The sequence below is a fragment of the Ischnura elegans genome, chromosome 4 (genome assembly GCF_921293095.1).
Source record: "Ischnura elegans chromosome 4, ioIscEleg1.1, whole genome shotgun sequence".
In the NCBI taxonomy this organism is placed as follows: Eukaryota; Metazoa; Arthropoda; class Insecta; order Odonata; family Coenagrionidae; genus Ischnura; species Ischnura elegans.
In genome coordinates this window covers 63,603,114-63,626,160 of record NC_060249.1, presented here as the reverse complement: position 1 = coordinate 63,626,160, position 23,047 = coordinate 63,603,114, and the positions used below count along the sequence as shown (strand labels likewise).

Sequence of the window (23,047 nt, the reverse complement as noted above, 5' to 3'; positions counted from 1 at the left end):
AAAGTAATGTTTATAGTGACTCGGATAGATTTTTCCGCATTTCACATTGATTAACCTCATTCTCATCGCTCAAATATGCAAAATAATAATGATATGTAAATGCATAATCACACTTTGCATTATAATGGAAATTAATGGATATGCATAATAATACATGGCATTAGGTTTCTGCGATCGTCAGCAGAGTAGGTATACTTAAACTTTAAATCACTGTGCCTCCCTTAGGGTTGAAATATTGTCCATTGATGCTTTATTTCATAATTGAAGGAGAATAAATATTATGTACATGTCATTATTTTCAGTCACCATATCAAAATGATAATTTGTTTTGAGTTTGATTGCATAAGTGATGCTGATTTTTTTAAAATTTATTGAGGCTAAGAAACTAAAATAATACAAATTTTATTCTTAATTTTCAAATTTCCTGTTACTAATGTTACTCTCGCAGAAGAAAATAATTTAGAAGACAAACATACTCAATTCTGCCTCCAAAGCGAAATAAAAAGAGCAATTTGGCGAAATTAATATGTAGCTACGAAAATAAAAGGTTTACTCATATGAATGAATGAAATTCAATTATTGACCTTCTTAATGCTATCCGTCTTGAATATAACGACTTCTATGTTGTCTAGGTTGTTGTTGATGATGCAGCAGTGATCGTCGTTGTGGGCGGAGTTGTCACCGTTGTTGTGGTCGGAGGTGGTGTCGTCGTGGTTGTTGTTGGTTATGCAGTGGTAGTGCTTACTGTGGATGTGGTTGGTGGTATCGTCGTCGTGGATGTAGTTGGGGGTGCAGTTGTGGTAGTAGACGGGGCCAGAGTGGTTGATGTAGTGGACAGGGTAGTCGTAGTTGTGGGCACTGTGGTAGTAGTGGTAGGAGGTTGTGTTGTAGTGGTGGTTGTTGGTGGTGGAGTGGTAGTAGTTGTTGTGGACGTGGTAGGTGCTGTTGTAGTCGTGGATGTGGTGGGTGGTGCAGTTGTAGTGGTAGATAGCGTAGTTGTAGTCGGAGACGTTGTCGCAGTAGTTGTCGATGTGGAGGACAGAGTAGTTGTAGATGTCGGTGCCGTGGTTGAAGTTGTGGAGGGTGGTGTCGTTGTAGTAGTTATTGTGGTCGTTGTCGGTGGTGGAGAAGTGGTACTTGTTGTGGAAGTGGTAGGTGCTGTAGTAGTCGTAGATGTGGTGGGTGGTGCAGTTGTGGTGGTGGATAGCGTAGTTGTGGTAGGAGTCGTAGTCGCAGTAGTTGTTGATGTGGAGGACAGAGTAGTTGTAGATGTCGGTGCCGTGGTTGAAGTTGTGGAGGGTGTTGCCGTTGTAGTAGTTATAGTGGTCGTTGTCGGTGGTGGAGTGGTGGTACTTGTTGTGGAAGTGGTAGGTGCTGTAGTAGTCGTAGATGTGGTGGGTGGTGCAGTTGTAGTGGTAGATAGCGTAGTTGTAGTCGGAGAAGTAGTCGCAGTAGTTGTCGATGTGGATGGGACAGTTGTTGTGGTTGTGGGTTCCGTGGTTGAAGTTGTAGATGGTGGTGTCGTTGTAGTGGTTACAGTGGTCGTTGTTGGTGGTGGAGTGGTAGTACTTGTGGTGGGAACTGGATTCACTGGATAAAGTTTTTGTATTTGTTTCATCACATTTTTTTTCCTTTTATAAAAGAAGAATCTTACGTCATTAGTATCGTTAGCATTCCATAGTCTTGGTATTGCTGCAAAAAAAGATTTTCATAGATATTAAGACCTTCAAAGCTATGATATAGAAAAAACCAATTCATGTTTCTAGTTTTTCCATTGAAAAATTGAAAATTCTTGAATTTTAATTTCAATTTACGTCAGTGATATTTTTTTAAATAACTTTGTGTGGATTTAATGCAGTACTGTTTTCATTGGTATGTACAGAATAATTTTCTGCTAATAGTTACACTACGTGAGGTAATCGCTACCTAGAGTATCGAAGTCTAGCCATAGTGATATAATTGGTGTCGCAAATAAATTTATGGACTAACCTGTTGAGTTATCTTGAAGGTCATTTCCTGGCTCAAGAGTGAATTTAGCTTCTGCATGAGTTATAAAAATTAGGAGTGCTGTTAGCATCCAGTGTGGTCCTATGTGTAGTCTGTGGAAAAAAAATGCAGAATGCAGTCATCATTTCGTTATGTATTTTGTCATTTGCTCATTGCAGAGATCCAGGGAAACGAAGTAGAAATGTGTACGCAGCAGACTTCTTGATTGAACAACCCCTTTGCCATTCTCATCGAAAAAAATCAATTTTAATCGTGTAGACTCTAGTAACGTTATACTGGTATAAATCACGAAGTGCAAGGGAGACCTTTTATGGTAGTCATTGTAAATTGTGGCTCCCTTGATTTTGAGGTTATGTTAGCATATGGAAATTTACGACTATTCTCAAATTAACCGCAAGGGACCAAGAGTTATTGTGATAAAATAGCGTGTATTATATATCCATGGCATACAGGGCATAGAACCAATATGTCACGAAATTTTAACCCTGATGAAAATTGGACCCAAATTACTGATGAATTTTAGATCGAAGTCGCACGTTTTTTAAACTACAGAAACATTGAGGCAAGCACTCCGATTCAGTGGCGCAGCGAGGGGACGGGTTTGGGGGAAAAACCCCTTTCCCCCCCCAGAGCTTATAGAAACTCTTCACCTTCACCTTCAGAAATACAATCGTAATACGGTGCGTATTTTCACAAAACAAAACATGTCTTCCACATGAACTTTTGATACATAAGTAGCGTGCAATAAAGATACACTTAAGAAAAAACAATGGAATTTTAATCAAATTTAAAAAATTAAAGAAAAGTAATATAGTTTGAAAATGCTTCTAAGGGATTTCCCCTTTAATATTTGTGTTGCCGGAGTTTCACCTGCTTCAGTTAGGTATTTTTGGTTCTGCATTCAATGGCTGTCCAAATGAAGCTCTGGACACCTATAGGTCTTTTTTTCTTGAGAAACTAACCCAGGCAATTGCTGTTGTTGCGCTTCATACCGTTTTTCAAATAAGCATCACAATGAGGCCTTAGCATCGGGGTTTTCAACAACAACTAACAATACACGACCACCCACATCCATGCCCTGGATAGGGGCAACCTATCCAAGCGGAGGTCGATCCCGCGACCTTCGGCATGGTAGAGGAAGAATTATCTTCATCTTCAAGGAGGCCCAAAGAATATGAATTACTTGCCTCTGCATGTTGGCTTCCAGGCGGGAGAGGATTCTCTTGATCTCCCTTTGCTCTGTTATTTCCGCTTGCGATGAAGTTCCTGCCAATGGTCAAATTTCCTCAGAACTTAGAAACAGCCACAGTAGGTAGTAGGATGTCGGAGGGGAGGGATGCAGGCATCCTTCTCTTACAAAGTTTGACTTATGAGTGCGTGGTTATATACACTCAATTATACTATTATATCATATTAGGTGCCAAATGTAAGGTTTATTACACTCAGTCGTAAGTGTATTGATTGAGCCATAGGATTTTTAACTGTAATTACAGTTATATCTCATTTTCAATTGACCCGATAGCCAAGGTAAACAGTAGAGGCTCATTCATTGGCTATTTTGGGCTCTCTAAAAGACAAAATATGAAGTGTTCTGGTATTACGTCAATTAACTGACATTTTAGCACTTTCGCTATCGCTTTTTCCGCGTAATTGACATATTTTTCCGAGCAATTCGTTGGAGATATAAGGTATATGAGTATAATTATGGGTCATAAATAGCTTTCGTATTTTTACCCTCGACTTATGTCCAATTCTTAAGGTGAACTAACTCATTCATCTTCGCAAATTTTTCATGCTAATTTCTATTTTATTTTGATGGTATTTAGTGAGGTATCCCTTAACCTTGTTTTCATTTACCCAAGACGGATGCTGCAGGCAATTATGTTCCATTTGGTAAAAATCCTTCCTATAAGCCTTTCAAAAATCTACTTCGGATAGTGTGTCGTCTATGAACTTGGATTAATATATCTGGTTAGTTATGCGGAAGAAGCACACTTCATTTTCTTCACATACTGTGCGTTGTTTCATGAAATGAATCTGTTGACTAGATAAAATATTTCTCAACCTTTGCCTAAATCTGAAGGGAATTCTTTGTTATTAGGTCATTTCCATGCCACATAAAGAAAGTATCTACAATTTTTACTTGATTGTTACGAGACTGACTTAAGTTCAATACTTCTGCTAGATATCTGAATATTCTATTTTCATAGCGATACTACCGTGGCTAAATATTACTCTTTTCATTTAATGGAGTGACGATAGGAGACCCCGTTGATATTAACGGGGATATTTTACCTTGAAATATTATTTATGTTTATGAAAACAGTACGCGAAATTTTTAATTTCAAAAGTAATGTCAGCTTTCAGGTCCTTTGTTGCTAGTAATTACTTTGGATTAATTATTCGATTTTCGGCCGATTTCATCAATGTTTTGGTTGAACACATAAGACCTTATTCACGGGTTAATTATTGGCTGAACTTGAGAAAAATTCCTACCCCTGCAAACCATTTGATCTTTGCTGACTTCTCTAATTCCGCGAAGCTGATTTATTGAAACGAAATAGCTTTCAACTTTACGAGGCATATGAGGGTATACTTCTTATCGGAAACCAAGGTTAAAATTCCGTGACTAATTGCCCAAAACTTACGCACTAAGTAAAACTGCTTAACGTCGTTGGTGCGCTCCTAATTTTTCTAGCTCAGGATAGATTACGAATAATTTTTTGGAGAAATGTCGTTAAGTTTATTATTATAATTGGTATTATCTACTGGTGGACATAGGTTGGCAAAAACGTTTATTTAACTCTATCTCCCCCTTCGTCAATAAGTTTCCTTCCTTACGTCGGTCTAGGGCCTATTAAACTTCAATGGACCTATTTTTCTTCTCCCCTTTCCTTATACATCTCAAAGTCGTTCATATTTTACAGCATTCAGTCTTCCTTAATTACTTATGTTATACAACTACGTTCATTTTTGCTGTAATTATTGAAGATTAACTCAATAGCAAGCCAACCAGCTATCATTTACATTCCTTCTTTTCTTCAACTTAAATCAATTAATTGATTAATTATTCCAAAATTCAAGTTATTATACAACATATCCGACGTTATATGGTTTTAGAAAGACTATCGGTGAACAATATCCTATTGATATAAAGGAGGATGTCGGTTGTCTGTCCGCTGTGCGATTCCATACGGCTGCACGGATTTCGATAAAATTTATTAATACATGCATTACATGCTTTAAAATCGTAATCCTACTTAAGGTTGCGTCCTTCGCGTTGTTTTCTTATTACCATTTGTTACGTCATGTCATACAACTTCTGTTTTAGTATATTCTGCCGGGTAGGCACACCTTTTCACTCGCTTAAAGGGATAATATAACTCAATTAATACTAGGTACTCTTATCTATTAATCCCCTCGCTGCAAACCTTTTTGCTGGGAAATGAGTTAACAAGACGTTTTTGGTCTGCACACCTATGGACACAGAAAGCGATCAATGAGCCCGGGGGGTATAAGTTGATCCCATGCCCATTATAGGGAAATCATTTTTTTCCATTGTTTCTGTTCATCGTGTCTAAAAATCCTGCAATGTGAAAATGAGGTTCCAAGTATCCCACTTCTCTTTGTACTATCCTTCCCAAGAAACTCCGTGTAGCCGGCGAGTAATCAATAAAGTCCTTCCATTTAAACCGTAATAGTCATTAGTCACCCTCCTCATTTATATCATTCAAACACGATTGAATCATATGGTCCCATGTAAATTCAACACTATGAAAATAACTGGGAAATATATCGTTACTGATTGATAGAATAATCAATTCCCTTCGTTTTGAAATATTTAAGTTTACAACTATAGAAATAGGCAAGAAATCAATTCATTTTACACAAAAAGCCTTAGTAATTCTTCGTTAAAACTTTCGCGGGTGCTCGTCATTATGATTAAAAACTTTTGGGCTATGTCGCCGCATCAATTCTTTGGGTGGCCCCAACGTTTCCCGACCGATGCTGGTCGCTTTTTCAAGGGATTATGAAGAGTTGAGAATTTAAATTCTCAACTCTTCATATTCCCTTGAAAAAGCGACCAGCATCGGTCGGGAAACGTTGGAGCCATCCAAAGAATTGACGCGGCGACATAGCCCAAACGTTTTTAATCATAAAATCCTTAGTTTTAAAATGTGACAAAAACCATGTCTCTACGATAGTATGGCGGAGAAATATAAGGAATCCTATGGTTGAAGGCCCTTTTTTCAATGACATTGGACAGACCTCTTCAAAATGAGGAAAATGAAGAAGAAATTGAGTACGCACCTTAATCTTAATCAGCTTAATGAATCTTGCGCAAGGGTATGTTCACAGCATGAAGTCCTCTTCGTAGACTCATTGGGACTTTTGTCATGGGGATCGTTATTTAAATTTAGTGACACGAACTTTAACATTGACAATGCCCGCCAACTATTATCCAATTTTCATTTCATGTTCTTTCTAAGTATTACTTACCCGAGGACTCGCGTGAGATAGAAAGGGGCAAAATCGTAGGGCCAAAGGGGCTTACCTGAATTGAACGAATATTTATTTAGTATCCTCACAGGCACGATTGACTCTCGATGCCAGAGTTAATCTCTGCATTAGAACGAGACCAATTTTTAGAGTTTCTTATGGTATTCCCTAGTGAATATACGGGTGGGCTCCCATCGAAATGTGGTGTGCCTCTGACACTTACCCATATCGAAACCAAGCTGTAAGTCATCGGTATCTTTTCTCTTTCCAGAATCATGACTTTGAAAATTGTTGATTTTAGTAACGACTTGTCCATATGAATGATTGATAAGGCTTCGTAGAGAACACGAATATTAAACTTTCCACACAGCTTTATATAGACGCAACTTCATGTATAGCTGTTGAAAAGTACAAATTTTGTTTCAATTTCCATATATATTGTTTCTAATGAAATAAACTTTGTGTTGGGCTACAGTTTATCAAGAATGTTTTGCTCCTCAGTGACAGATGATGTTTCATGTTTATCCTTTCAATCGCTTAGCTGTAATTTGAATTGTAATGGCCAAGCAACATTTAAATTTTTATTTACTACGTATGAGAGTGTATTTTGGTTCGTACATGTTGTGGGTTTAATGCCGGTGAACATTATATTTCAGGTCATTCCTTATTGTAATTTATTTTTTATTCCAAATCTTACTATGCATGTTTATGTTATTTCTCCTTTGTGTAATATCACATAGTTGCCCATAGCTATAATATTTTTGGCTTATAGGTTTGACATAATCATGTGCTTCTGAGAGGTCACTTAATTCTTGTACTTATAGCTAATATTCCGGTTTCATATGTTAGAGCTCCTATAGATTTCCTGAACAATGCTGCAAAGCCTTTGTGCTCCGGAAAGGCTGAGTATCTTAGTGTTCTTCATGAATAGATTATCCCGATATTTCGTGCATATTTCGTCCCGATGTTTCCATTCATGTGAATGATATCCAATAGTTTAGTTCTAGGGTGTATACTACGATATACGGGTTCGCGTAATATTTAAAATTAGAGCAAGAAAAACCTCAGGTCGGGGGCGACGTGGGAACGAGTAAATTTTAGTGCGGAATGACGGAAGGATGGAGGGACGTGGGGATGAATTTAGTGAAATAACACGTAACCGTGGGTTTCATTAAATAGAATAATAAATTTATTCACGGAAAAACATGAGAAACAAGATAAAACACTCAAATATATTATGGGGAGTAGCACCTGGGAAAAAGGAAAGAAGTGGGACGGGATTGGGGCAACTCACAACTAATTGACATTGGATAATTATACAAAAAATAAAAAAAAAACAACTCCATTAAATGAAAAGAATTGAAATTGAACACAAAAAGTGCATGGTACTCTGATTGCTCCAGCGAAACTTTAAGGGGAGGGCGAGTAAATGGGAGTAAATCGTCGGAGTCGAATGGGAGTAAAACGAGTTCGGGTCAACTTCGAACGGGTTGAGGCGACCGTCCGGCGGCCTGTAGCAACGATATTCGCGCGAAGTCAAAGGCAGCGATTGCTCGGAATCCCGGGTGGAAGCAATCAAGAATTACAATCCTCCGAAAACGATTAAGCAACTAAGACGATTTCTGGGCATTTTGAATTTTTACCACAGGTTCCTGCCCAATGTAGCGGAGCACCAAGCGCCACTGCATGCCGTCTTATCAGGCCCTAGGATCAAGGGAACACAGCCCGTCACCTGGACGCCAGAGCTACTCAAGGCCTTCGAGGATTGTAAGCACAACCTTGCAACGAGCACCCTCCTCGCACACCCCATTCCAGATGCACCGTTGGCTGTCGTAACCGACTGCTCCACCCAAGCCATGGGGGCAGTTCTGCAGCAGTATGTCAATAACACGTGGCAACCACTCTGCTTTTTCTCCCGCAAATTAAATTCCGCTCAAGGCAAATACAGTCCATATGATAGGGAATTGCTGGCGATCTACGAAGGTGTCAAATATTTCAGGCATATGATTGAGGCAAGACATTTTACCATTTTTACTGATCATAAGCCCATTACCTACGCCTTTCAACAGCGTCAGGAAAAGTGTTCACCCCGCCAATTCAACCAGCTGGACTTCATCTCCCAATTTACTACCGATATTCGACATGTGTCGGGACAACAGAATGTGGTCGCCGACGCCCATAGGCGGATCCAAGGGTGGTGAACGGGGGCACGTGCCCCCCCCCCCAGACCCTTAAAAATATGTTAGATTTTTAATACGGTCCCATTATCATTTCGTTCGTTTAGTATAACGAGGTATCCTTGTGCCCCTCCCAGAAAGAAATTCTGGATCCGCCCCTGCCGACGCCCTATCAAGGATCGAGGAAGTATCTATTCCGATCGACTACACAGTAGGGCGGATCGCAAAAATCGATTTTTTTCAAATCCATCTGGCCCAATGAAAAAAAGTTGTGGGACCGATCAAAAATAAGGCCTGAAAAATTTGAGACCCGTACGTGAACCCCTGACCCTCGCTCAAATGCAATTTAGGGGGGGAGGGTCAAAATTCGAAAAATATAATATTTTATGGTCATTCCCTATAGATTTTGCGGAGTTACTGCCCTTCTAGGGCAAACATTTCGTGCATTTTGACGTATCTACCACCGTTTAGCCACAAAATGCCTAATTTGAGTCCGCGTCCGCGAAGAAAATATTCCAACGCCCACGCAGCGTCGCGGATACCAGAGCCGCAGGCCGATCCCTTCCCCTCCACGCTCGCTTCTCCCCCTCCCTCGCCTCTAACACAGCAAAATTCATCCCGCGCATGCTGCTAGGAGGTCGTTTATCTTTGATAATATAAATCAGAAGATGGTAGAAGGTAAAAAGCGATGCGTAGTGAGACGACTTGTCCCTTATTTGGCGCCTCGTCGGCGTTAAACAAATCGATGTTACCAACTTTTAGAGAAGTGATGAAATAATTTTAGACCTACGCACGCAGGAAAGGAGCCTACGGTCTATGAAGAGGCCGCTGGAGTGGCTATAAAGGTGTGCGAACTATGGTGACGCGCTTCTCTTCCATTATGAAGGTGACTAAATGGATTTAGCGGCACCACAGGAAGTACTAAAACTTACGGAAAATCGTAATAGGCCAAAAGTAGGGTTTTAATGAAGTATAAGGCTCAAACAATTTTAAAGGAACATTTTAAATTATGCGATAATTTTGCGTGTAAGTGCATGGAGGAGCATAAGGTTCCCCCAATGAGAAGTATTTTGAGAGACAATCTGACGAAAAGAAAGATGATGGCTGCTGGATTGAACCCTAAAGAAACTCAACAACTGAGGAAAACAGGGAATCGTGGGAGAGCGTTGAGTCATTATCGTCAATTCTTGTACGGGAAAATAGTATCAAAAATTTTCTTCATCAATTCATCCGAAGAAAATTAAACTGGCGAGAAATTAGCCGATTTGTATCTCTACTTTCCTCATGAAATAAACATTATGGACTATAACCCCAAATTGGAACTTCGGAGAAATGCGTCTGTCAACTGTGATAGTGGTATATGCAAGAACCAAGCAACAGCAATGATCGTTCCCGCAACTTTAGCTGACGCAAAAGTCATAACTTCGTAAGATATATCAAAGCTAGTGTACCAGAATTACTTACGTAGACAGAAAAAGATGCTAATTACTGTGAATAAGAAAAGATAGGTGTCATTAGAGGGCCTTTTTTATTGGAATGAAAGACTATACTCTTGTCTGATGAAAAAAGGCAAGAGGACTTATCAATAAAAGTTTAGAAGGGAATGTGTGGTGTTAGTTGAAGAAACAGGGTCCCACTTTTAGAGGTTTGCCTCCCCCGTCGGAGGATTAGCAAAAGTCATAAAGTCTGCGATTATCGATTTCTTTCCAAGTGAAAAGTAGATACACAAAATTAAGAAGGATTTCATTATGATGGTACCAAGCGAATACCGCCCAAAAAGGAGGCATCATCCCTTTGCTATAAGCATAATTCCAACATCCCTTGCAGTGTTGGTAAACTCTTCTCGGGATTCCCACCGGGTTAATTTTTCCATAATGGCCAACATTTCAAGCTCCGACTCTGGGCTAATACCAAGGGATAAATACTGTTGAACCCCGAAAAAATACTGTTGTACCCACATCATTCGCCGGGAAAGCATCAAAACGTATTTCATCCCTTACAGTGGTCTATTTGCTAATTGCATTATGTTGACTTGGATTTGCGACATAAACGTTGGGAGGGTAATCTAGGGACCCAATTTGCGTTTCTGCAAGGATGCGTTTGGCGACCAATCCGAGATTTTTTTAATTGCTGGATTTTAATATCGACATAAAGGCTGATGATATATTAGAGAGAGACTCCGGTTCCTTCGGCTATATCTGAGCTTAGCGCTGTGGAATTTAAAAATCTATTGATGAAAGTTCAAATTTAAATTTCAATATTCCTTTTATTATACACACGGGCGAGAGATTCGCGAAAGAATTTACCAAAACTTTGTTGACAGCAGCAAAAGACGAGGAATGACACTAACATAAGAAATACAGACTGGAAAGCAGGTAATTGAGTAATTCCTTCGTGATTGTTCCTCACTGGACGATGCTGATACATCAAATATTAGTAAGACTAACGAAGATAGACGCACTTGGTGTGAATTTTGTTGCATCTGGGGCGTTCGAGGGGGGAGCGGGGAGGGTACGCCGGCGGCCTTCAACCTTATTCATCCATTTAGTCACAGCTGTCGCACAATACCGGAATATAAGTGCATAACCTAAGTTCCCAAACCTTTATAGCCACTCCAGTGACCTCTTCATAGACCGTAGGCTCCTTTCCTGCGTACGTAGGTCTAAAATTATTTCATCACTTCTCTAAAAGTTGGTAACATCGATTTGTTTAACGCCGACTAGGCGCCAAATAAGGGACAAGTCGTCTCACTAGGCATCGCTTTTTACCTTCTACCATCTTCTGATTTATATTATCAAAGATAAACGACCTCCTAGCAGCATGCGCGGGATGAATTTTGCTGTGTTAGAGGCGTGGGAGGGGGAGAAGCGAGCGTGGAGGGGAAGGGATCGGCCTGCGGCTCTGGTATCCGCGACGCTGCGTGGGCGTTGGAATATTTTCTTCGCGGACGCGGACTCAAATTAGGCATTTTGTGGCTAAACGGTGGTAGATACGTCAAAATGCACGAAATGTTTGCCCTAGAAGGGCAGTAACTCCGCAAAATCTATAGGGAATGACCATAAAATATTATATTTTTCGAATTTTGACCCTCCCCCCCTAAATTGCATTTGAGCGAGGGTCAGGGGTTCACGTACGGGTCTCAAATTTTTCAGGCCTTATTTTTGATCGGTCCCACAACTTTTTTTCATTGGGCCAGATGGATTTGAAAAAAATCGATTTTTGCGATCCGCCCTACTACACAGCCCTCGCCAGATCCCAGGAAAATGACGAAGAGCTCCAGGGTCTTCTCAAAAACGGTTCCTCTTTGCAGCTTGAGCAGATGCTATTTCCTGGGGTGGGCATGCATCTCTATTGTGACACACGCAACCCCGGACCACGACCATTCGTCACCAAACCCTTCCGCCGACAGGTATTTGACGCCCTGCACGGGCTGAGCCATCCAGGAGCTAACGCCATTACGAAGCTGGGGCCGTATTCTGTATTTCGTCGGTGCCGCACCGGTCGGTTTCCCTTTCAAGCCCACCGACTGGACATCAAACCGTACCGACAACGGATTCCGCACCGACGACGACACTTTCAGCGATTCTGTAAGGTCGTCGGTTTCAAACCAGTCGGTACGGTTCCCCTTCCTTCCCAAACAGGGAAAATCCGAATATATCCGAAGTTTGACGTGTCTCCACCAATGAAAGAAGGGTAAAAACAAGTGAAGACTCATTGGCACAGTTTGTTGTCGTCATTCTCAATCTTTTTATTTGCGGAAATACGACTTATTGCTAGGTTAAGATAAACGATATTGGATAAGTTGTTGACAATGCTTATATAATGTGTGGTAGTAATGCTGTCCCTACAGAATCGAAGGAAACAATATTACAACATCACAATAAAGTTTGTATGTGATGGAGATTGTTGTTGCTGGAATGAATTATTGAAACTATCCTTGAGATCGTAGTTTCTTTTTTTAAATATTGGTTCCGTATAATGCTATTTATTCATGATTTGGTAATATAGTTGTCATTAAGTAAGTTCCGTATAAATGTTATCAACGGAATGTTATGCCATTGGCACCGTAGCAGACGAAAATAGCATACTATGGAACGTGAACGTAGGATTCAAATGCAAATGTAATATTAGAGGAACAAGTTAGGAAATTGTTATAAAAATATGGAGCTGGGTGCAATTAAAAGAAGTGTAATGACGAGGAAGTAAATAAATTGTGATTGGGTGAAATACATATGTATAAGTTGCGCATTCCAAGTGAGAGAAAATGATAATATTGCGGTAAACCTCATACTTATTAACAAATATCTTCTTTTATCGTCAAGGGAATCAATGGCTGACGATGAAATGAAATATAGTTGCCCGTTACAAATGAAAGAAACTGATACCGTTGTGGCAAACTTCATACTTAAATAAAAAGATCTTATTTCTATGCCGAGAGAAACGCCAAATTGATGATTGAGTGAAATAACAGTCGCCTATTCAGAGTGATATAAAGTGATAACATTGCGGCAAAACTCATATTTAATCAAAAATATCTTTTTTATGTCAAAGGAGCAAAAAAATGATGATAGAGAGAAATAAAGCCTATTACAAGCGAGTGAAAGTGCGGTAACATAAATGAGAGAAAGTCATTATATGTTAGCAAACCTCATTTTTATTAACCATTATCTTATATTTCTGTCAAGGTAATTAATATAGATGATGACACAGTGTATTATAGAGGCGTATTCGAAGGGGCAGAAAAAGATAACATTGGAGAAAACCTCATTATTTACTCGGTGATGAGGTAAAAACAAAATAAAACGTACAATGCGCACCGGGGAATTCATGAAACCCACTAATCGGTGGCCGTACCGACACCTCTTTGCTGTCGGTACGGCTACCGACGATCTCCCGTCCTCTCGTCGGTGCCGCACCGACCGGGTTCGTACAGAATCGCACGACTTCTTACCGGGAGTCGGTGTGACGTCGCACCCGACGAATCGGTGCCGCACCGATCGGTTTGGAGTTACAGAATACGGCCCCTGATCAGCCAACGGTTTGTGTGGCCTGGTTTTCGCAACGATATTCGCGCGAATATCGTTGCTACAGGCCGCCGGACGGTCGCCTCAGGGTCAAGGATCGAGGGTGTAGCTTCCTACTTCATATTGCGTTGGGGAATCACGTTGCTCGAGAGGGGTGGCGTTGTCGGACAGACCTCTCGCCAAGTCGCGGCGCTTCCAGTTGGGAGGAGCCGTCTCTCTTTCTCAGACGTAAATTCCCCCGGTGGCTGACTGCGACGGATCGGTCGCGGACCACGGGATGCGTCTCTGACGGGCCGTTGGCTGAGAATAGGGTAGTTTCCTTCATCAAAGAAAACGAAAGGCATTGATTGCGATTCGTTACCCACCATTAGTGTATATACTAATAATTTGGTTTTAGAAATCCCAGTTTAGACGAATGGCAATGGTCAATTTTAACCTCATTTGAAAAAGGCCAGATTGGCGCCCATGCGATTCCACTCCACGTGGCGTCACAGGGGCCTAGTTTCTATACGAGTAGATAGGAGTTTTACGTCGTCTGAGATTACCAATGCATGCATGAGGCACAGAGCTCAGGGAAACATCTCTTATTAATCACCCGTTAAAATTATCTAAGTTCGGAAAGTTTCCTTCTTTTGATATGGTATTAATAATCCTTATTTAAGCCAAGCGCTATCTGCTAGCAGCCTGCGTCGTATCAGCGCTCAAAGCCTCGCCCCAAGGTCACATCACAAGACAGTTGGAACCAGAAATACGTCACACGGAATTTTCCCATCATTCCTACTTAGCTGTCGCGTTTTCGCGCGCTTGAAAATTTTCACTTTTCATTTCATCGCGAAAAAAAGATATCGTCATTCAAAAATTTAAGAGCGTGAAATCCTACCTACTCCAGGAGTAATAATCTTTCGATTTAGGCAATAAAAAAAATATAATAGGTAACCTCCCTATTCCGGATCGCGGATGAATTTCGGCCGAATCGCTACCAGGTACAGTCTCTCCGTCTGTCTATTGGCTCAGGTGACTGTTGGAGCCAGAGCCAAAAGTATTTGACCAACCGGAGTCCCAGGTGTCTCTCGGGGTCGACGCACATTGCCTCGGTCTCCTCAAAGGTTCTTGCCATTCTTAATTCAAGACAGTGGAGGACTTACTCTAAGCACATGAAGTCTCCTCGCCGTGGGAAGGGAGGGGAGGGCGGTCGCTTCTTAAATACGTACTCTTTGTATTGGCGTTGCACTCACTGTCGTGCGCGGGGTTTAAATACTGTCCGCACACATTCACCCACGTACAAATAAACTCAACATGCACAAAAAATACTTACACTAAACAAATAAAGGAGGGGATGAAACTGGGATGAGTGCTTCTCACCAATCGAGGAAATTGAATATGACCGCTGCCGTCACAATACCTTTTTGATGAGTCTGAGTCGTATCAAGTAGACCAACATCATTTTCCGACACAGCGTGTGTTGCCAGAATGAGTATTTCCGTCAGCCCCAGAAGTAGACTGTGGAATGCAATACAAAGTCAATTTTTGTATACTCTCTAATTACAAAACTTTGCCATTCAGTACAAGTTGTACAGAGCTCCACTCTCCTTTCAGGAATAGGCAGCGTGGCTGTTTTTATTGAATACGTTTCTGGTACGGTATAGTTATGGTTGAAGACGACCGATATTTAGATCATTTGCGACGACGTGGTTCCACAAATAGTGAATTTCCTGGAGCGCGTCCTAGTGGGGGCCGGAACAACTTCAGGGAACTCTCACCTGCCTGAATTCCTCCGACATCCACTAGTCCGCAGGACCAGGACCATGCCGCCCTCAAGCAATAAAAGCGAAAAATTAGGTATATAAACACCGATCCAACCGGTAACCATGGTGCCATGGTGATCCTTCTCCATTTAATGGCCTAGTCACGCAGCTGGCCTTTTCGCGTACAATTTACTTTGCCAATTTGAAATATGGACCAGACTGTGCCGAAAGAGATTAACCAATTAAGATAATCGAACTTGGATATTTACGTCACTCATTAGCCGTGTATTTCCCATACGTATAATTTTATGCAGCAAAATCAAATTAGTTCATGGATCCATAGTCATAGGCTATTCTTATACATTTGAGGTCCAGTAATTGGAGAAATTTAACTAGGGCGCTTCAGTTATATTTTACGTTGTTGTTACTAATGAATATGTGAATGTAATGGAGAAATAATGTTGGAAAAACTAGGATATACGTAAGGAAATCAGACCAGCTATCTTTGTATTCATCTGTTACATTTTTCAGATTTTTTGCCTGAACATCTATCGTAAAAGTATTTTTGAGAATTAGCGGAAAAAGTTCCAAATTTTTGGTAAAGGAAAATATTGATGGGGGTCTAATCTTTGCAGCCGAAAAACTTGAGTTAATATCGTTACGTTTTTTGATCACGGATATTGATAAAAATGATCAAAAACCTATTGAATTTCTGATAAAGACAGGATAGATGTTTATTTCAAATATCAACAGTTTACATTTCCATCAATTATAATATATGCGTTTTGATTCCGTACTATCAGGAAACGAAGAGTTTTCTTTCCCTAGGGTAACTTTCTAGAGTAAATAGAGTTCCCCTAAAGTACTGTTGCTTTATTGTCTTGCACGTTATCGCAATTTTTTTCCAAACGACACGGCTTACATTATCTCAGAATCGCACCATAGTCCCTCGTCCAGCAGAATCGATCAAGCTCGAAATATTTTGCCGAAGGAATAGGCATAGGATGTGATTTACCCACAAAAACGAGGACTTCGATAAATACTAGGTCGAGCTCAGCCAGCAAAAACTCACGACATTCAGTTAAATATTTTGGCGCAATTTTTTATTCGTCCTCTAACTGGTTTATGGCTGGTGTCCAAACGCGGCTGTTGAGGCGGGTTAGTGTGTTGAAGCAAATATTAGGCTTCGATATAAACAGGCCTGAACATCCGAATTGCAATTTTTATCTGTCTAAAATTAGTAGACGATTTTTTGTGTACGTACTGGTAGGGAAACTATGAAAATGTTATTGAATCACGGTATTCGGCTGCTAATATTTGGTAATTCTTTTACATTTCTTTATATGAATCATAGCTAAGAAAAAATCGATAGTGCTGATTCAAGGGACAACAGCATTTTATCCAATATATTTTCCCGTACATGAAAACAAAACGCCCATTAGAACCTTATTTTTATACCCTTTTTGTCGTAATTTTTACTTTTTGATACAGTAAAGAACTGATGTGTCAAATTAAAGATAACTTCGAAATAAAATAAGCCGTGTGAATGCATGTAATTGTTTATTTTTCTCGAACTCAGCCATAAGAATAATTTAGGAATACGTATTAATTCAATTATTGATAAATAAATTCGTTTTTTCAATAGTTGCTGATAATTAGATTGTATTTTCACTGATTTTTAGCCACATTTATCGGAAATTGAAAAATATACCTCAATATAATCTGTATTGTGATCTAAAACATTTAATTGCAGCGTTGCAACGATAGTGGATACATCGTTGTTATTAATTACCCAGCTTCACTCTGTCCCCCGAGGTAATGTGCCCCATCAAGCGTTCACTTACGGAGGACAGCTCTTCACTTACCTCTCCATAGTCGCTTCGGAAAAGGCACGAAATTACCGGGTTTACCCTCTCCGAAATCGCCCTCCTTGAAGCCTATTGCTTGCTGGCTCTCTTCGACAGTGGGAAACGAATTCTCACCGGGCGCAGGTGGGGCCCTCCCTGAACGTTGGTCGACAATTTACCGGTAATAACAGGTTTATACTCGCACTCATGCTCGCATGTGTGTCGCTGCTATTATGAAAACCGGAGGTCATTACCCTCGCTTCCCGAAATCTTTATTGAATTGCAGATAATTAGCCGTACTTCGGATTGTCTCGCAGCTTTTTCCATCCCCCACCCCTCCAGGCGATTGAAGTTGTTCGGTACGAAAATTTTGAAAAACATTCACCCATGTAACCTGACACCCTAAATTTATCGTTTATTACCTTGTATACTTACACCTAAAATATCTCCTTTACATTACACTAATTTAAAAATTATCCCTCTTTACTGAGCGTTGATGATTTTAGATTGGTGATCCTTTTTGTCGTTTAGCCGTGTTCGCGTGACTTCTTTCCTTTCCATTAGACGACAGGAAAAAAACACTCTTCAACCACTTTGTCGTAATATCGTTGAGTCTTCACTAACCTTGTCATATTTTACGTGATATGCGTTTTACAGCTTTCATTATTTTCACCTTTCTAACTTTTAAATTGATATTTTATCGATCAAAAATCACATGAAAATGATTTAAAAAGGGTCAATTGGGTTTATAAGCAAGTGATATTTTAAGTAATGTAATGGCTTTATTTTTACATATGGTTCTGAGCTGTATAGATTTGTTGGTTTGAAATTCTTAGCAATCGTTCCTTTTTTGTAGTATTTTCAGGTATTTTCTCTCTTTGAAATGCTCACTTGACCGTTGGGAGCAATACAGAAATAGGGCGAGAACTTTGCTTTCTACATATTATCTGCTTTAATATTGATTAAATTTTATTGGCCCTTCGTATCAAATAGGGTATTATACGTTCCAAACTATATGTGTAGCCTTGATTTTTACATTGCATTTTATGTTTTTTATTCTCCATTACTTTAAGTGCTTTTTAATCGCTATCTTTCAGCCATGCTATCATATTTTTATTTTCCCTTTCTTCATTACAGCAATTGAAGAGGGCAATTGGGACCAATAATTGTTATGTGGTAAGATTAACCTTTTTTTCACAGGCAGTTAATTTTCGCTGATCAATATAAAGGCGTGTGATTCCTGATTTCTTTATATATATTTCGGAATTTACTTTGATGTTAACAATTATTATGTTTCATTCTAAACTGAACACACTCCCATCAAAATTTTTGTGAAGATGATACATAAAAAAACGTTGCTCGTTTAAGCTGGTTTCATGTTATTCCCCTCTGGTGGTGAAGGGGGTCGACGAGTTCAGTCTCGCTATCCCAGAAATTTATGGGGGTAAAAGGCTAAGGGAAACTTCACAAAGGAAGCTTTTCTCCATTGCCTCTCAGTGTATTCAAAACTTCCAAGAAGTATCTTCTGGACTGCACAAACATTGCATCAAATGATTGTTTTATTAAAGGAAAATTGTCAGCATTATGAGCCAAATCTCGTACAGTAGAAACCGTGTAGTGAAAAAAATTGTAATCCCAATGAAACAATGATTCCTTTGAAAAATACCAGGTAAATAAGAGCGAGAGATGGTTTTTTTTCAACACTCATATTTATTACCACGAAGATACTTTTCTTTCCTGTAATGTACTCAAGAAACTTCAACGAAAACTAGATGGTTTTCCATATGTGGCTGTGTATATTTCAAAGTTGGAGCTCTTTTAAAAAATAATTGAATATTTAAAAGTAGCATTTTAAGGAAGCAAGTTGTCATAAATATTTATTTAAGGAAATGATGCTGGTCTACTTTCGATCTACTCATGTATATTTAAAGATTTTATGCATATGCGTGCTTGACTTTTGTTTGAACTTCATGTTTATTTTTGCAATTAATTAATTCGAATTATTGCAATGGCAAAAGTAAGGTGCGGTTAACATAACAGAGGAAATAATGCTATTATTTAAAAATAAGAAAAGGTAACGTTGCTTTTCTACTTTAACGAATATTATTCGACAAATTGAGGTAAAGAGATCTGATATTACTCTTCGACTAAGCGATCATGGTATGAGATGGAGGATGGAGTTGAGGAATAATTTGCTGCAATTAATCGATATCGAAATGAAAACGATTATCCACGATTACGTGGTCGAATTCTGATTACATTTTTCTGAATATTTACCTTATTATCTATTGATGCAATTGTAATATATCCGATAGCACAGGCACAGGCCGTCAAAGGAAGAAAGTGTTTTTGGTAAAGGAGTAAAAAGAAACACTTTTGGTCGAAAATAGCTTATTTTGAACTTTCCATAATTTTGGAGCTGATTAATACAATTTATCGCAATGTACCTTATGCAATTGAGTATTTGAGACGTGAGATTACTCAAATACATCGTTATTGAAATATCATTGGCAGGAGTGAATGCTGGTACCTAAATTAAAGAATACTACCATGGTTATTGTTCCTCTAACCCAAAAAAAAAAACATTTGTAACACTAATAATAGATTTTTTAAATTTTAACAGGCTTAGCTAGAGCAGCCGACCTTAAATTAATTTTCATTTTCTGTATATCTTTTGCTTCCATTTTTTCATGATGATAGTAGAACGAAATAATGCATTGAATAACCAGTGTTTTTCCCAAGAATGAGTTCTTTGCATACATTTATTTAGTGACGTTGTCTTTAACAAAGAAGATTTCAAATTTGGTACAAATAAAAATATTGGATATTTTCTTCTCATATTTTCCAAGTAGTCGGTGTTTTTAATGCATGGCTTGTAGGCTTATAATTTTTGGTGCTGGTTGCAATTATCTCTAGGCAACGTTGAATTGAGCCATGGTGATAAATTTAGTCCAGGTAATCCGCTGCAGCTGTTGAGGGGGTTGCTGTAAGGGCAGAGGAGGAGAAAATAAAAATTTTCAATACAATCATTCGCAGGATCTTCACTCATTAAAAATTATATACCAAGTTGGGTAAGCCTGATAGATTCCTTGGGATCTATTTGTGTTCTCGCTAAATTATTTAATCCAAGTACTCCTAGCAACGGATCCCGTAGAAATTGTTTACCGAAAGTAATTTTAATGGTTTCCAATCAATTAGTAAAATCTTCGTCTAATTTTCTCATACTGATGGATAATCCCGATAAGGATGTTACCTTTTAGAAAAGGGAAATTGTAGGTGATTAAATGCACTAAATGGGCTAATTCGTCCATGATTAAGTTTCAAAATATTATCTCTACCTACTATAATGAAAGTAATGTTTATCGTGACTCAGATGGATTTTTCCGCATTTCATATCAATTAACCTCATTTTCATCGCTCAATTAAGCATAATAATAATGCGTAAGCCTAACAATACAGAGCAATAGGTTTCTGCGATCGTCAGTAGAGTAGGTATACTTAAACTTCAAATCACTGCGCCTCTCTTAGGGTTGAAATATAGTCCAGTGATGCTTTATTTCCTAATTGAAGGCGAATAAAAATTATGTACATAGGATTATTTTCAGTCAGCATATCAAAATGATAATTTGCTTTGACTTTGATTGCATAGCTGATGTTGATTTTTTAAAAATATTTCTTGAGATTAAGAAAATAAAAAATGCAAATTAAATTTTTAATTTTCAAATTTCCTGTTACTATTATTATTCATGAAAGAGAAAATAATATAGGGGATAAATTTACTCAATTTTGCCTTCAAAGCGAAGCAATTTATGATTAGGCGAAAACACTTTGACGCAACGAAAATAAAAGAAATGCTCTTATATATGAATGAAATTCAATCTTTGACCTGCTTAGTGCTATACGCATTGTAAAATAGCTAATTATAACACATTATCTACTTTCATCAGTGTCAGATTAATATTTTTCCTTGAAGCATAAATATTTATATGATATTTGGCCTTGCAATTTAAATTACTTTTCTATCTCCAAAAATAATTTTTCGTCTGAACTTGCATCAATCGAGAATTTCAGCAAAGCCATAATGATAACATTTGATGAATGATGATTCTATTAACTGTGAAATTTTTTTGACCATTCGGTTTTGTAAATAATGACGAAATGGTGTTTCTATCGTGTTCATTTACGCTAATGTATTTTATTACATACGTATTATTAATTATTCTTTGCATAGTACTTACGTTGGTGAGATAAGTAGGAAGGCATTTGGTTGTATGCTCAGCAAATTGTCGGACACTTCGCAGACCACAGATGAGAATTTTATCGCCAGGATTGAATTGAGTTGTGCTGAATGGATATGAAAGACATACTTAATATTAATAGTTATAGGTATTGGACGATTGGGATCTTATGAATAAACCGACAATTTTTTTTTCAAGTGAGAGACAATGTGTTTAAATTGTTTCCTAAAAATATTTTCGATATCGGAAAAAAAGAAGAAAGAGTTAAATGGCGCGGGAGTAAGTTTTTTTTTAATAACAACTTGAGGTTTATTGGTTTTAAAATTAGTTTAACGTATATTTTCATGCGAGCATTGGTAGTTGAATACTTCTGGTAGTGGCGGATCCATGGGAATAAGGAGAAATCCCCTCCAAAACGGGAGACTGTTTGGTTGTAACCACCCCAAAAGTCTTTACACGCGAAACTTATCGAAATCCGCCTTCGTCTCCAGGAAATCATTGAGAGTTTTGCGTTTATAAACTTAAGCTAGGAAAAATATCGAACTTTGCTTTCTGCAACTTTCGTATTAGACTATCATAATGTGCTGAAATCAATGGTGGGAGGTGTAACGAATAAAATTTTGGTGAATTGACCTGTGATCATTTAATTTCCAACGAATTAACAAATTTCTAAGCATTCTGAAAATAGGCTCAAACTGATACATCTTTTCTACGATGAATATAAATTCATAAATGCACTGAAATTTAGAGTCCTTAACCTTGTAAAATTCCATTCTAAGTTAGGATATGTAACAAACTATTTTAGTAAGCAAAGTTTGTTATTTTTTCTAACTTAAAATGGAATTCTACAGGGTTAAGGCCTCAAGAATTCAGTGCATTTATTAATTTTAATTCATTGTAGAAAAATATATCAGTTTGAGCCTTTTTTATTCAGAATGCATAGCAAGTTTTAATTCATTGGAAAGAAAACGATCACCAATCAAATATTTTTTTTTTATTCGTTATACCTAATAAAAGCATCGATTTTGATTGTGCAAATTGCACCACGTTATTTTACTCCTATTTAGAGGCCAAAATATATCGTCTAGTTAAATCTGTGGTTGGTATGAAAATTAGTGAAGGGCAATTGATATAAGTCGAGTAATTCAGAAAGTAATTTATAAATATGTAATTATTAAGGCCTGTTTACACGATACATTAACACGTACGAGTTAATGTACGTTTGCGTGAATGATTTTTGTGGACCGTAACTGAACATGTACGAATGCATGAACCAAATTAGAACAAGATCTATTTTCTGTACATGTATTCGCACAAGTTGGGTGGTTGCACGGTGCATTTTGGCGTTCATTCTCGTGTTCATACATTTAGACATTAACCCGTACGTGCTAATGTACCGTGTAAACAGGCCTTTAGATATGAAAATAAATGATAACATATTTTTTAATTCCTTCATCGTTATCAAGCGGTCAGTGAAAGTCAATTTTAGATTGTATTATATTTCCGCTC

General features: G+C 38.5%; 1 protein-coding gene across 1 annotated transcript in view; it reads right to left on the bottom strand.

The window, feature by feature from the left end:
* Window positions 1–724: 724 nt before the first annotated feature.
* Window positions 725–23,047, bottom strand: part of LOC124158160 (mucin-2-like) — a gene marked incomplete at its 5' end in the record, with an annotated part of 39,170 nt that continues 16,847 nt past the window's right edge. Inside the window, 3 exons of the mRNA XM_046533343.1 lie at window positions 725–1,692; window positions 1,990–2,099; window positions 3,195–3,273. Coding sequence (XP_046389299.1) covers window positions 725–1,692; window positions 1,990–2,099; window positions 3,195–3,273 — 1,157 coding nt within the window. The remainder of the gene's footprint in view (window positions 1,693–1,989; window positions 2,100–3,194; window positions 3,274–23,047) is intronic.